This window comes from Pristiophorus japonicus, unplaced genomic scaffold, assembly GCF_044704955.1.
Source record: "Pristiophorus japonicus isolate sPriJap1 unplaced genomic scaffold, sPriJap1.hap1 HAP1_SCAFFOLD_654, whole genome shotgun sequence".
Classification (NCBI taxonomy): Eukaryota; Metazoa; Chordata; class Chondrichthyes; family Pristiophoridae; genus Pristiophorus; species Pristiophorus japonicus.
In genome coordinates, this window is record NW_027254566.1 from 1 (window position 1) to 13,368 (window position 13,368).

The window sequence follows — 13,368 nt, forward strand, 5'->3', positions numbered from 1 at the left end:
TCCCTCTTCCCTTCCCTCTCCCTCTCCCCCCACTCTCTCTCTCCCTCTCCCCCCCACTCTCTCTCTCTCTCCCTCTCCCCCCACTCTCTCTCTCTCTCCCTCTCCCCCCCACTCTCTCTCTCTCTCTCTCTCTCTCTCTCCCTCCTCTCCCCACTCTCCCTCCCTCTCTCTCCCCACTCTCTCTCTCCCTCCCTCTCCCCACTCTCTCTCCCTCCCTCTCCCTCTCCCCCCCCACTCTCTCTCTCCCCCCCCCCTCCCCCCACTCTCTCTCTCCCTCCCCCCCCCCTCCCCCCCACTCTCTCTCTCTCCCTCTCCCCCCCACTCTCTCTCTCTCTCACTCTCCCCCCCCCCCACACTCTCACTCCCCCCCCCCACTCTCTCTCTCTCCTCTCCCCCCCACTCTCTCTCTCTCTCACTCTCCCCCCCCCCCACACTCTCACTCCCCCCCCCACACACTCTCACTCCCCCCCCCACACTCTCACTCCCCCCCCCCCACTCTCACTCCCCCCCCCCCACACTCACTACCCCCCCCACACACTCACTCCCCCCCCCCACACTCACACTCCCCCCCCACACTCTCACTCACTCCCCCCCCCACACTCTCACTCCCCCCCCCCCACACTCTCACTCCCCCCCCCCACACTCTCACTCCCCCCCCCACACTCTCACTCCCCCCCCCCTCTCACTCCCCCCCCTCCACACTCACTCCCCCCCCCACACTCACTCTCACTCCCCCCCCCCCACACTCACTCTCACTCCCCCCCCCCCCACACTCACTCTCTTCCCCCCCCCCCACACTCACTCTCTTCCCCCCCCCCTTAACCGGGAGCCAACGGAGGTCAGCGAGCACAGGGTTGATGGGTGAGCGGGCCTTGGTGCGAGTAAGGACATGGGCTGCCGAGTTTTGGATGACCTCAAGTTTACGTAAGGTAGATTGTGGGAGACCAGCCAAGTCTAGAGGTAACAAAGGCATGGATGAGGATTTCAGTCGCAGATGAACTAAGGCAGGGTCGGAGATGGCCAATGTTACGGAGGTGGAAAGAGGTGGTTTTAGTTATGTCGCGGATATGTGGCTGGAAGCTCATATGACACCTTGGCTGTGAACAGTCTGATTCAGCCTCAGACAGACTCTAAGGAGAGCGATAGAACTGGTGGCTAAGGAACACAATTTGTGGTGGGGACCAGAAACAATGGCTTCAGTGTTCTCAATATTTAACCCCCCTTAAAATTCTACCATTTATATTGCCTTTCCTCATTCTTCCTACCAAAATGCATCACTTCATACTTCTCTGCATTAAATTTCATCTGTCATGCGTCGTCCCATTTCACTCGTCTGTCCTCCTGAAGTCTGTTACTATTCTCCTCACATGATTATATTTGAGTTTTGTGTCATCTGCAAAACTTTTAAATTATGCCCTGTATACCCGAGTCCAAGTCATTTATATCAAAAACAGCTGTGCTCCCAGCACTGACCCCTGGGGAACGCCACTGTATACCTCCCTCCAGTGAAAAGTAACAGTTCACCAGAACTATCCCTTAGCCAATTTTGTATTCACACAGCTGCTGTCCCTTTAATTTTGCTAATAAGTCTATTAAGTGGCACTTTATCAAATGTCTTTTGAAAGTCCATATACACATCAACTGCATTGTCCTCATCCACCCTCTCCATTACTTCATCAAAGAACCCAATTAAGTTAGTTAAACACAATTTGCCTTTAACAAATCCATGCCGGCTTTCATTTATTAACCCATATTTTTCCAAGTATCAATTAAGTTTGGCTCTGATTAAAGTTTCTCCAGGCGTTAGTCTGATTGGCCTGCAGTTGCTGGGTTTATCCCTCTTCCCCTTGTTTGAACAAGGGTGTAATATTTGCATTCCTCTGCATCAGTCCCATATTTAAGGTTGGAAAATTGTGGTCAGAACCTCTGCCATTTTCACCCTTGCTTCCCTCAGCAACTTAGGTTGTATCCCATTCAGACCAGGTGACTTTTCTACTTTGAGCACTGCCAACCTTTTAAGTACCTCCTTTTTATTTATATCCTACCACTTTCTCTAGTATCCTCTCCTTTACTGTGACATTATCAGCATCCTCTTCTTTAGTAAAGACAGATGCAAAGTACTAATTTAGCCATACCCTCTGCCTCCCTAAGATGATATTTTTGGTCCCTAATCGGCCCCACCCTTCCTTTTATAAACATAAATAGTAAAGGGTTAGTCAAAGACTTTTGGGGTTCCTTTTACATTGGCCGCTAATCAATTCTCATACACTCTTTGGCCCTCATTTCGTTTTCAGTTTTCATGTACTTTTTATATTCAGCTTTGTTCTCTACTGATTTATGAATCTGATATTTATCAAAAGCTTCATGTTTCATTTTAATCTCTGTCTTTGGTCATTCAGGGAGCTCTAGCTTTGGCTGCCCTACTCTTGCCTCTCGTGGGAATGTGTCTACTCTGTACCTGAACTTTCTCATTGCTCATTTACTATTTTACCGGCCAATCTTCTGATTCCAAGCCACCTGGACCCGATTCCTTTTCAACTCACTGAAATTAGCCCTCTTCCTATTGAATATTTTCACATTTTATTTTTCCTTGACTTTTACTCTAAACCTAATATTGTGATCACTGTTTCCCCAAATGCTCCTACAGTGACACTTGCTCCACTTGCCCTGGTTAATCCCCCAGAACTAGATCCAGCATTGCTTCCTTCCTCGTTGGGTTGGAAACATGCTAATCATAAACATTTGCAGACCGGAAGGAGGCCATTTCGACCCATCGTATCTGCGCCGGCCAACCAACAGCTATCCAGCCTAATCCCACTTTTCAACTTTTGGTCCGTAGCCCTGTAGGTTACAGCATTTTAAGTGCACATCCAAGTAATTTTTAAATGTGGTGAGGGTTTCTGCCTCTACCACCCATTCAGGCAGTGAGTTCCAAACCCCAACTACCCTCTGGGTGAAGAAATTTCCCCTACTTTCTCCTCTAAACCTCCCCCCAATTACTTTAAATCTATGTCCCCTGGTTGTTGACCCCTTCTGCCAAGGGAAACTGGTCCTTCCTATCCACTCGATCCAGGCCCCTCATAATTTTATACACCTCAATCAGGTCTCCCCTCAGCCTCCTCTGTTCCAAAGAAAACAGACCCAGCATCTCCAATCTTTCCTTATAGCCAAGTTTCTCCAGTTCAGGCAACATTCTTGTAAATTTCCTCTGCATCTTTTGCAGTGCAATCACATCTTTCCTGTCATGTGGTGACCAGAATTGCACGCCGTACTCCAGCTGCGGCTTAACCAGTGTTTTAGTCAGGTCAAGCACAACCTCCTTGCTCTTGTATTCCTTACCTCGATTAATAAAGGCAAGTATTCCATATGCCTTCTTAACCACCTTATCTACCTGGCCTGCTACCTTCAGGGATCTGTGGACCTGCACACTCAGGCCCCTTTGTTCCCCTACACTTTTCAGTGTCAAACCATTTAATGTGTATTCCCTTGCCTTGTTAGACCTCCCCAAATGCATTACCTCACACTTATCCGGATTGAATTCCATTTGTCACTGTTCTGCCCACCTGACCAGTACATTGATAACTTCCTGCAGCCCGGAGCTTTCTTCTTCATTATCAACCACGCAGCCTATTTTAGTATCATCTGCAAACTTCTTAATCTTACCCCCAAGTCATTGATATATACGACAGAAAGCAAAGGACCCAGCACTGAGCCCTGGAAGACTGTATCCAGCTGGATACAGTCTTCCAGTCGCAAAACACCCATCAACCATTACCTTTGCTTCCTGCCTCAGCCAATTTTGGATCCAATTTGCCACTTTGCTCTGCATCCCATGCACTTTTACTTTTGTGACCAGTCGCCATGTGGGACCTTATCAAAAGCTTTGCTAAAATCCATATACACTATTATACGCACTGCCCTCATCGACCCTCCTCGTTAGCTCCTCGAAAAATACAATCAAGTTAGTCAGACACGACCTTCCCTTAACAAATCCATGCTGACTGTCCATGATTAATCCATGTCTTTCCAAATCAAGATTTATCCTGTCCCTCAGATTTTTTTCCAATTAATTTTCCCACCACTGAGGTTAGGCTTACTGCCCTGTAATTACTTGGTCTATCCCTTTCTAAACAAAGGTACAACATTAGATGGTAGTCCTCGAGCACCACACCTGTAGCCAGAGAGGACTCGAAAATGATGGTCAGAGCCTTTGCTATTTCCTCTTTTGCTTCGCTTAACAGTCTGGGATACAGTTCATCCGGGCCTGGGGATTGATCCACTTTCAAACCTGCTAAGCCCCTTATTACTTCCTCTCTCACTATGTTTATCTCGTCTAATATTCCACACTCCTCCCTCATTGCAAAGTATTCATTAAGCATCATACCCACGTCTTCTGCCTCCACACACAGACTTCCTTTATGGTCTCTAATAGGCCCCACTCTTTCTCTAGCTATCCACTTGCTCTTAATATGCTCTGATGAAGAAAGTTTTATTGTACACATTTCAGGCATTCGTCTCTCTCTCTCTTTACAGTTATTTTCCCAGTCCATATTAGGATAATTGAAGTCCCCCATTTATCACTAGCAATGTTCGTTCTTTTTTGGGGGGCACAAGGCCCCTTTAAGGGGCTGCGCTTTCCCCTTCAAAAATCCGCACATTTAAAAGCGGGCTCGCCGGCTGCGTGGGACCTCAAGAGCGCTCTGTCGCTGCACAGCTTCAAGAGAACATTCATCACTACTCTATGTTGTTCAGCTTTCTGCAATTTCCCTACAAATTTGCTCCACTATCTCCTTTCCACTATTTGATGGTCTTCTGTATACACCCAGCAGCGCAACAGCTCCTCTATTGTTCCTTAATTCTAACAAAATAGATTTTATCTTTGAACCCTGAAATAGATCATCCCTCTCCAGTGCTATACTAGTTTCAATACTGCCACCACACCTCCCTACACCTTCCCTATCTTTTCTGAATATACTGTAGCCAGGAATATTAAGTGCCTATTCCTCCCCTTTTTGAATCATGACTCTGTTGTTGCCTTTATATCATTGTCCCATGTGGCGACTTGTTACTGCAGATCAACATTATTTACCAGGCACTGGACATTTACTCACATGCACTCCAAACCCACCTTAATCTCCCCCTATCTGATCCCACCTATTTATGAACTACTCTTTATTCGAATACTGCTGGTCTCTCCCAGTCCTCTGTGCACCTTGTTTCTCTCCACTAATGTTTCATCCGAGTGCCCAATCCCTGCCAAAATAGTTTAAACTCTCCCCACAGCACCAGTTAACCAGGCCCAGCTCTGTTAAGGTGCAACCGGTCCCTCCTGCCCTAGAACTGGTCCCAATGCCCCAGGAATCTGAAACTCTCCACCCGCAACATTTATCCAGCCACGTGTTAATGGGCCGAAAATTGCGGCCTCACCGGGTGCTTATGTTGTGCACACGCACCCAAAGAGACCTCGCAAATGGCGGATCCCAGCACGCGATGCGCATAGAACCTGCTTTTGCGATCTGTCAAAATATCGCACGCAGCCCTGAGAGGACATCCGCGGGGCAGAGATTTGGGCTATTTGCCCATCTCTTGCCCAGCTAATGCCTTTCAAACTTTTACTTCTGGTAAAAGCAGGCATATGGCCTACTTTTACCAGCATAAGAGTTTTAAAACATATAAAAGTGAGATTAAATTTAATTTTTCTATTAAAAACCCTGTCCATTAAAGGTAAGTTTATTTTTAACCCTATTAAAACATTAAAATTGAAAAAAATTATTTTCTTCCCTCATTCAATTAAATTGTGAGGGTTTTAAAATGTTCTTTGTTGTGTTGGGTTTCTTGTCTTTGGGAGGTACTCTCATTGATTGTAATGGGAGCTTGTACAAACGGAGTTCCCATTATTATCAATGAGAATATGCCATAGTGATTTGTGGTCCAGGCCCACGTGACTCCAGGATACAAATATGTACCTGGAAGACATGTTCCCGCATGCTGGACTGTGAATGGAGGCCTCCTACATTCCTCCAGTACCACCAGGTATTTTCATCAAAAAATTTTTGGTCGGAGGTGGTCACCCGAAGGAAGCATCCGACCGCAATTTTCCCCCCACTATCTTATCCTACTATTCCTATCCTCACTAGCACATGGCACTGGGAGTAATCCTGGAGGTCCTACTCTTTAATTTCCTCCCAAAACTCTGATTGCAGGACCTCAACCCTCTTCCTACCTAGATTATTGGTTCCAACATGGATCACAACTTCTGGCGGTTCCCCTTCTCCTCAAAATGTTTTGCACGTGTTCAGTGATGTCCTTTATCCTGGCACCACGGAGGCAACACACCATGTGGGACTCACATTGGTGGTTATAGAAACGCATCCATCTCCGTAATGAATCCCATATGATCACTGCACTGCTACACTTTGCTGTGCCTCCCCTGTGCAGTCATTTGCTCCATGGTACCGTGGATGTGCTCCACTCTGCCCTCCCTAGTTGTTGTCCCCCTCAGCAGTATTCAGCACTGAAAACCCGTGCGAGTGCCACACTCTGAGGATTCCTGTACTGCCTGCCTCTTCCTATCCCGTTGGACAGCTACCATACCTCGGGAGCCTATCAGCAAGGGCAGACATAGACGACGAGGTTCAACACCGCCTCCAGTGCGTCAGCACAGCCTGCGACCACCTAAGAGTTGTTCGAAGATCAGGCCCTCAAATCTGGCACCAAGCTTACGGTCTACAGGGCTGTAGTGGTACCTGCCCTCCTATATGGCTCAGAGACATGGACCATATACAGTAGACACCTCAAATCGCTGGAGAAATACCACCAACGATGCCTCCGCAAGATCCTGCAAATCCCCTGGGAAGACAGACGCACCAACGTCAATGTTCTCGATCAGGCCAACAACCCCAGCATTGAAGCACTGAGCACACTCAACCAGCTCTGCTGGGCGGGCCAGACACAAGACTCCCAAAGCAAGCGCTCTACTCGGAACTCTACTCTACACGGCAAGCTAGCCCCAAGTGGACAGAGGAAACGTTTCAAGGACATCCTCAAAGCCTCCTTGATAAAGTGCAACATCCCCACCGACATCTGGGAGTCTCTGGCCAAAGACCGTCCTAAGTGGAGGAAGAGCATCCGGGAGGGTGCTGAGCACCTTGAGTGTAGTCACCGAGAGCATGCAGAAAACAAGCACAAGCAGTGGAAGGAGCGTGCAGCAAACCAGACTCCCTACCCACCCTTTCCTCCCAACAGCTGTCTGTCCCATTTGCGACAGAGACCGCTCTTCCCGAATTGGACTGTTCTGTCACCTGAGAACTCACTTTTACAGTGGAAACAAGTCTTCCTCGATTTCGAGGGACTGCCTATGATGATGATGGATGGCTTCCTACTTACTCTCCTCCTGAACTCTCTATAGCTGCGGGGTGACCACCTTCTGGAGAGTATGCACCAGGAAATTCTCAGCCTCTTGTATGCCCTGCAGTGACTCCAGCCGCTCCTCAAGCTCAAACGCAAGCTACTGGAGGCACTTCCTGCACACGTAGTTAGCCAGTGCACAAAGTGTCCTGCAGTACCTACATGGCACAGGAATTGCAGGCAACGGGTCTCAGCTTATATGTTTTTAAGTTTAGTGTCCCCTTACTTCTATTTATTGTTTAATTATATATACATACCATATTTTTATTTAATGCAATTCAGATACCTTTAATGTTCCTCTACTTAGTTAATTAAAATTTTAATCCTCTTAGATCTGATTAATTATACTGATTAGTTATATATTTACTTATTTGCTACTATGGGAAAGATTTTCAGAGTCCTGGTCTCCCCAATGTCCTGGCCAATATTTATTCCTCAACCAACATCACCTAAAAAAAAATCTGGTCATTATTATCACATGCCTGATTGTGGGAGCTTGCTGTGCACATAATTGGCTGCCGCATTTCCCTACATTACAACAGTGACTACACTTCAAAGACCATCATGGTGTAACTAAAAATCCAGTAAAAACAAAATACTGGTAACACGCAACTGAACAAAAAGTAAACCCTTCATCCGAATCGAAAGCTAGAAGATAATAGAAGAGAGGAGGGGAGAACAGCAGGTAGAAGTCAAGGGTGAGGTATGTTCTATCCACAGGATGCACTGCAGCAACTCGTCATGATTTCTTCAACAGCAGCTCCCAAACCCACGACCTCTACCATCTAGAAGGACTAGAGCAGCAGGGGCATGTGAACACCATCCCCTCCAAGTTCCCCCAAGTCGCACAACATCCTGACTTGGAAATACATCGCTGTTCTTTTATTGTTGCTGGGTCAAAATCCTGAAGTTCCTACCCAACAGCATGGTGGGAGCACCATCACCACATGGACTGCAGCGGTTCAAGGCAGCTCTGCTAGCAATGCTCATTTCCCCAGTATGAATTTTACAATTGCAGCTTCCTGTCAGAGAGGCAGTTCATGGGAATATGTTGACAGAAAAAGTACTGTGTTCTATCACTTGGGCAGTGAAATCATCAGAAAGGGGTACTGTAACACCAAAATGGAGGAACATAGCATGGAGGAACAGGCAGAAAAATTAAGACAAGAGCTTGAGGCCCAAAGTTGCTAAAGTCAAAGTTCAGACCAGATGTGATACTATTCCTGAAGTTTGGAATGAGCTTGGTTGGAGCAGAAGGCCAGAGAAATATATTGGGAGTCAGAATAAAGAGATGAGTTGGCAATGTGCTGGGAAACCCAGAATCACACTGTGCAAGACACAATGGTCTCTCACCTGCATTTCAACTTTCATCAGTGTGGAGAAGACTACACCCTGAGCCATGAATGCAGTTTCTGACAGGCAGGAAACATATGCAAATTGCCCTACATTGAATGAGTATTTTTAGCTCTGGACAACTGCATGTGCAAGAGGCAAACAAACTGGTGTTACATCTGCTTTGATTGCTTGGGAAATTGCCAGGAAATAGGTAGCCAGAAGTCATGAGGAATGGATAGATGAATACATGGAGGGAGCATTGAGGGAATGCATCCTATGAAAGTAGAGGGGGAAAAGACATGCTCAACAGCTGGAACACTTGGTGGAAAGGGCAGGTGATGGCTTGGTGGATGTAGAGGCTGGTGGATAGAAGAGAAAGACAAGGGGAACCCTGTTTTTGAGAGGAAACAGAAGGAGAACAGAGGTATGGCAAATGGAGCGCATTAAGTCAAAGGCCTCACAGTCAACCACAGATCAGGGGCAAATTCAACAGAGGTAAAAGGACATTTCGAATACTGAGGTGGGAAGTGGAGTTATTGGACAGATATAAAGACAGAAAAACTGGGAGAGTGTGTGTCTCAGGAGCAAGTAGTGCCGGAAGAAACCTAATCCAAGTAGTTGTGGGACTCTGAGTTTGCTATACCGATCCATGGAAGGTGGTGACAGAGAGGTCCAGAAAGGGGAAGGAAGAGTCAGAGACAGGAGACTAAATGGTGAAGGATAGGCAGAAATGAGGATCAGTCAACAAAATTGTCCAGATTGGAGTGTGAGCAGGAAGCAGCATAATAATTAATGCAACAGAGGAGAAAGGTCATGAAGAGGGAATAAAGTGTGTTCTACATAATCCCACAAAAAGACAGGCATTGCTGGGAACTTCACCATTTATCTGAGGAAAGTTGTTGGAGAGAGTTGAACTAAATGGAGGCGTGATAGTCGATGGAAGACTGCTGGGAATCACCAAGACTATCTTAGTGAAGGACAGAGTTGGATTCCTGTGGAACCTTCCAACTTCATTCCTTTCCATTCTGGGACTGTTTATTTGCCCTTTTTCGTTCCATTCATTGTGTTTCTTTGTTTAACCTCTGTTGGACAAGGACATTTTGCAGTTTGATAGATATCTGCAAATTTCCACTTTACTGCCTTTGTTTGAAACCTTTCAACCATCCAAAGTGACGGATGCTACATAGGAGATACACACACTGTTTAACCCCCTGCCCTTTGTTTTGCTGTGTTCGACAAATGGATTAACTTATCTTCCAGTTCTAACAAAGGGTCTACAACAAACATTAGCTCACCTTTGCTCTAGTTTGTGTATTTCCAGCATTTTCCATGTTATTTGAATTTCCAAATAGGTCAGCTGTGACTCAGGAGTAGTTACTCTCGGGTCATCAGGCCATGGGTTCAAGCCCCACTCCAGATACTTGAGCAAATAATCTATGCCGACACCCAATGCAGCACTGAGGGAGTGCTGCACTGCCTGAGGTGCCGTCTTTCAGATGAAACATTAAACCAAGGTGGATATGAAAGACCCCACACGCTAGTCGAAGCAGAGCAGGGGGGTTTCCTGGTCAGTGTTTATCCCTCAACTAACATTAAAAGCAAATTATCCAGTCTTCATCACATTGCTGTTTGTGGCACCTTGCTGTGCAAAAATTGGCTGCTGCGTTTCCTACATTACAGCAGTGACGAGACTTCAAAAGTACTTCATTGGCTGCAAAGTGCTTCGGGATGTCGTGAAAGGCGCTATATAAATGCAGGCCCCTCTCGCTTCTCCAACATGTCTGCCCAATAGTGATGCCAAGCTGATGTTTTGGTTGTCAGAATCTGTTCACAGCGGCAGACGTCCATTTTAGATCCAAGAATGACCAAGGCTTGACTTTTCCGACCCAGTCTCAATCTGGAACGGTGGTGGTGAACGATAGGAAAAATGGCAGTCAAGGTGAATCCCAATGGTGACGGCAGAGATCAACCTTGTACGCTTCCTTGTTTAAAAACCAAAACCGAGAAACTTATGGTTCCCCCGAGAAACATTTTTAATTCTAAGTGGCCGCCAGGCCTAACACTTCAAACATTATTAAACCTTTCAAGTGAAAACATCAGGACCTCAGTAGAGAATGAACTTTTTTTTTTTAAAAACACGGTCTCTTCAAACATAGCTATCAAACTTAAATCATATATTAATTTTTCTTCCTCAAAAGTCAATACATTTTTTCTGAAATTTAATTCCAACAAGTAATTTTCTTTGAAATAATAATTAAAAAGAGAGAGAGAGAGAGAGAGAGAGAGAGAGAGAGAGAGAGAGAATTTGGAATGTCATCCCAATTCAGACGTAAACATTTAATCGTTGGCATTCACTGTCTGCCAACGTGGAAATTGGGCAAGGGTCATTTGAGAAATAAATCGGTTTGTAATATAAGTGCAATTTTTTTTGTCACTGTTTATAATTTAAAAAAATTGGGAAATGTGTCGGCGATCACTTGGAAGATGGGACCCGTCGTTAGTGGTGATGGAGAATGAGGATGGGAAAAGTGACTCGAGTGTTGTGATGACGTCGTTGAATTGGTTAGTGCAGAAAACAGCGCTGTTTCCCAGGAGCCAGTTTTCGGATCGGTCACTGTCCTTTGGTATCCAGTCAGCGTGATTGAGCAGGTCTTAAAAATTCCTCTAATCTATGTACATAAGGCAAAGGCAAGAGTGTCTGCTGTCCACCAGGAAGCTTGTGTGGAATTATACCTCCAGTCAAAATCCATCAATCCTGTTTCTTTTTGTCGTGTTTGTGTTTATTTTCTAAGCCTGAGTTCCCTTGGAATCCGGGAAGTGCTATAAACTATTGCGGGTTTTTCAGTGTTCGTCCGTGACGAAAGTCATACACGTGTCTGCAAATGAAGACCAGATTCGGGTCCGTGTTTTCCGAGACCTTGCGGTGGGAAGGAGTGGAGTATTCTTCGGAGGGCGGGACCACCGGCCTGTGATCAGGGGCCCCCTCCTCTCGCCACTTCGCCAAGGCACAGAATCTGCAGAAGAGCACGGAAGGGAAGAATGAGAATGGAGGCAGAGGTATAGAGGCAGATACAGTTATTTACACCAACACCCACCCAGTTATTTACACCAGCACCCACCCACATCCTTCAACTAGAGCCCACCTAGGTTTAACAGGGGTCTCAAACTGCTAGTGATACTTTGCAGTGATGTCAGAGATAAAAACTATCTCAAAGGGGAGGAAGTGATGCTTCAGCTGTACGGAGCCTTGGTCAGACCCCATCTGGAAGTACTGCCGTCAGTCTTTGGATACCGAAAGTCAGGAAGGATATATTGGCCTTGGAGCAGGTACAGCACAGATTTACCAGAATATCAAGACTTAGAGGGTTATATTCTAAAAAGACAGACTTGCATTTGTAGAGTCTTTCACAACCAAAAGCGCTTTACACCCAATAAAGTAATTTTTGGAGTGCAGGAAACACAGCAGCCGATTTGCACACAGCAAGCTCCCACAAACAGCAAAGTGATAATGACCAAATAATTTTTTTAATAAAAAGTGATGTTGCTTGAGGGATAAATAGTGGCCAGAGCACAACGGACAACTCCCCCGCTCTTCTTCAAAATTGTCCCATGGAATCTTTTACGTCCACCTGAGGGAGCAGACAGGCCTCGGTTTAACGCCCCATCCGAAATATGACACCTCCGACAGTGCAGCACTCCCTCAGTATTGTACTGAAGTTCAGCCTAGATTTTTGTGCTGAAGTCTCTGAAGTGGGGCTTGAATCCAAGACCTCTGACTCAGGCGAGTGTGCTATCCACTGAGCCACAGCTGACACTTGAGGACAGGTTGCATACAATGTTCCCTCTAATTTTTTTTTCCGGATGGGCAGCACATTCAAATTTCTGCGCCTGTGTCACTGTTCCATTCAAAAGCCAATGACCGGCCTGCGCAGAACCTCCAGAGCGCTCGCGGTTTACGGGAACATTGGTTGTAGTGACTTGATTTTAGAAGCTCGAGGGGTGATCTGATCCAGCTGTTTAATTTTAAAAAGATTCGATAGGAGAAACTATTTCCTCTGGTGAAGGAATCAGGAACAAGGAGAAAGAATCTTAAAATTAGAACCAGACTGCTCAGGAGCAAAACCAGCAAGCACCATTTCCACCCAAAGGATAGTGTGAAATCTGTAACTCTCTCTCCCCCCAAAAGGCTGTGGAGGCTGGGGCAATTGGAGCTTTCAAGATCGAGATTTTTGTTGGGTAAAGGTCTCAAGGGATATTACGTTGAGACACAGATCAGCCATAATTGAATGGTGGAACAGGCTCGAGGGGCTGAAAGGCCTACTCCTGTTCCCGTAAAAGCGTAACTGGGAACAGATTGAAAAGAAAAATGACAAGAAACTGCCCACCTGACTACCCATCAGACCTCCATTATGGTTTGGATCCTATCTGCTCATCTCTCTATCTTTGATTACTGCAGTTATCTAACTTTCCAGGAACGATAGGGAAGCCAAGGGTTATGGGGATGCATGCATCCCTCATGCATGTATCTAACTTTCCTTCCAATGTATCTATCCTATTCGCATCAACAACCCCAATGTGGCAGCGAGTTCCACTTTCTAGTCATTCTCTGGTTTCTCCTGAATTTCT

At 46.1% G+C, this 13,368-nt stretch overlaps 1 protein-coding gene across 4 annotated transcripts in view; it reads right to left on the bottom strand.

The window, feature by feature from the left end:
* Window positions 1-10,661: 10,661 nt before the first annotated feature.
* Window positions 10,662-13,368, bottom strand: part of LOC139255871 (bromo adjacent homology domain-containing 1 protein-like) — a 102,807-nt gene continuing 100,100 nt past the window's right edge. For 3 of the 4 annotated variants that reach the window (XM_070874043.1, XM_070874042.1, XM_070874044.1), the window contains one exon: window positions 10,662-11,756. In XM_070874043.1, coding sequence (XP_070730144.1) covers window positions 11,570-11,756 — 187 coding nt within the window. In that variant the 3' untranslated portion in view covers window positions 10,662-11,569. The remainder of the gene's footprint in view (window positions 11,757-13,368) is intronic. The other variant, XM_070874041.1, reaches the window with a different exon arrangement.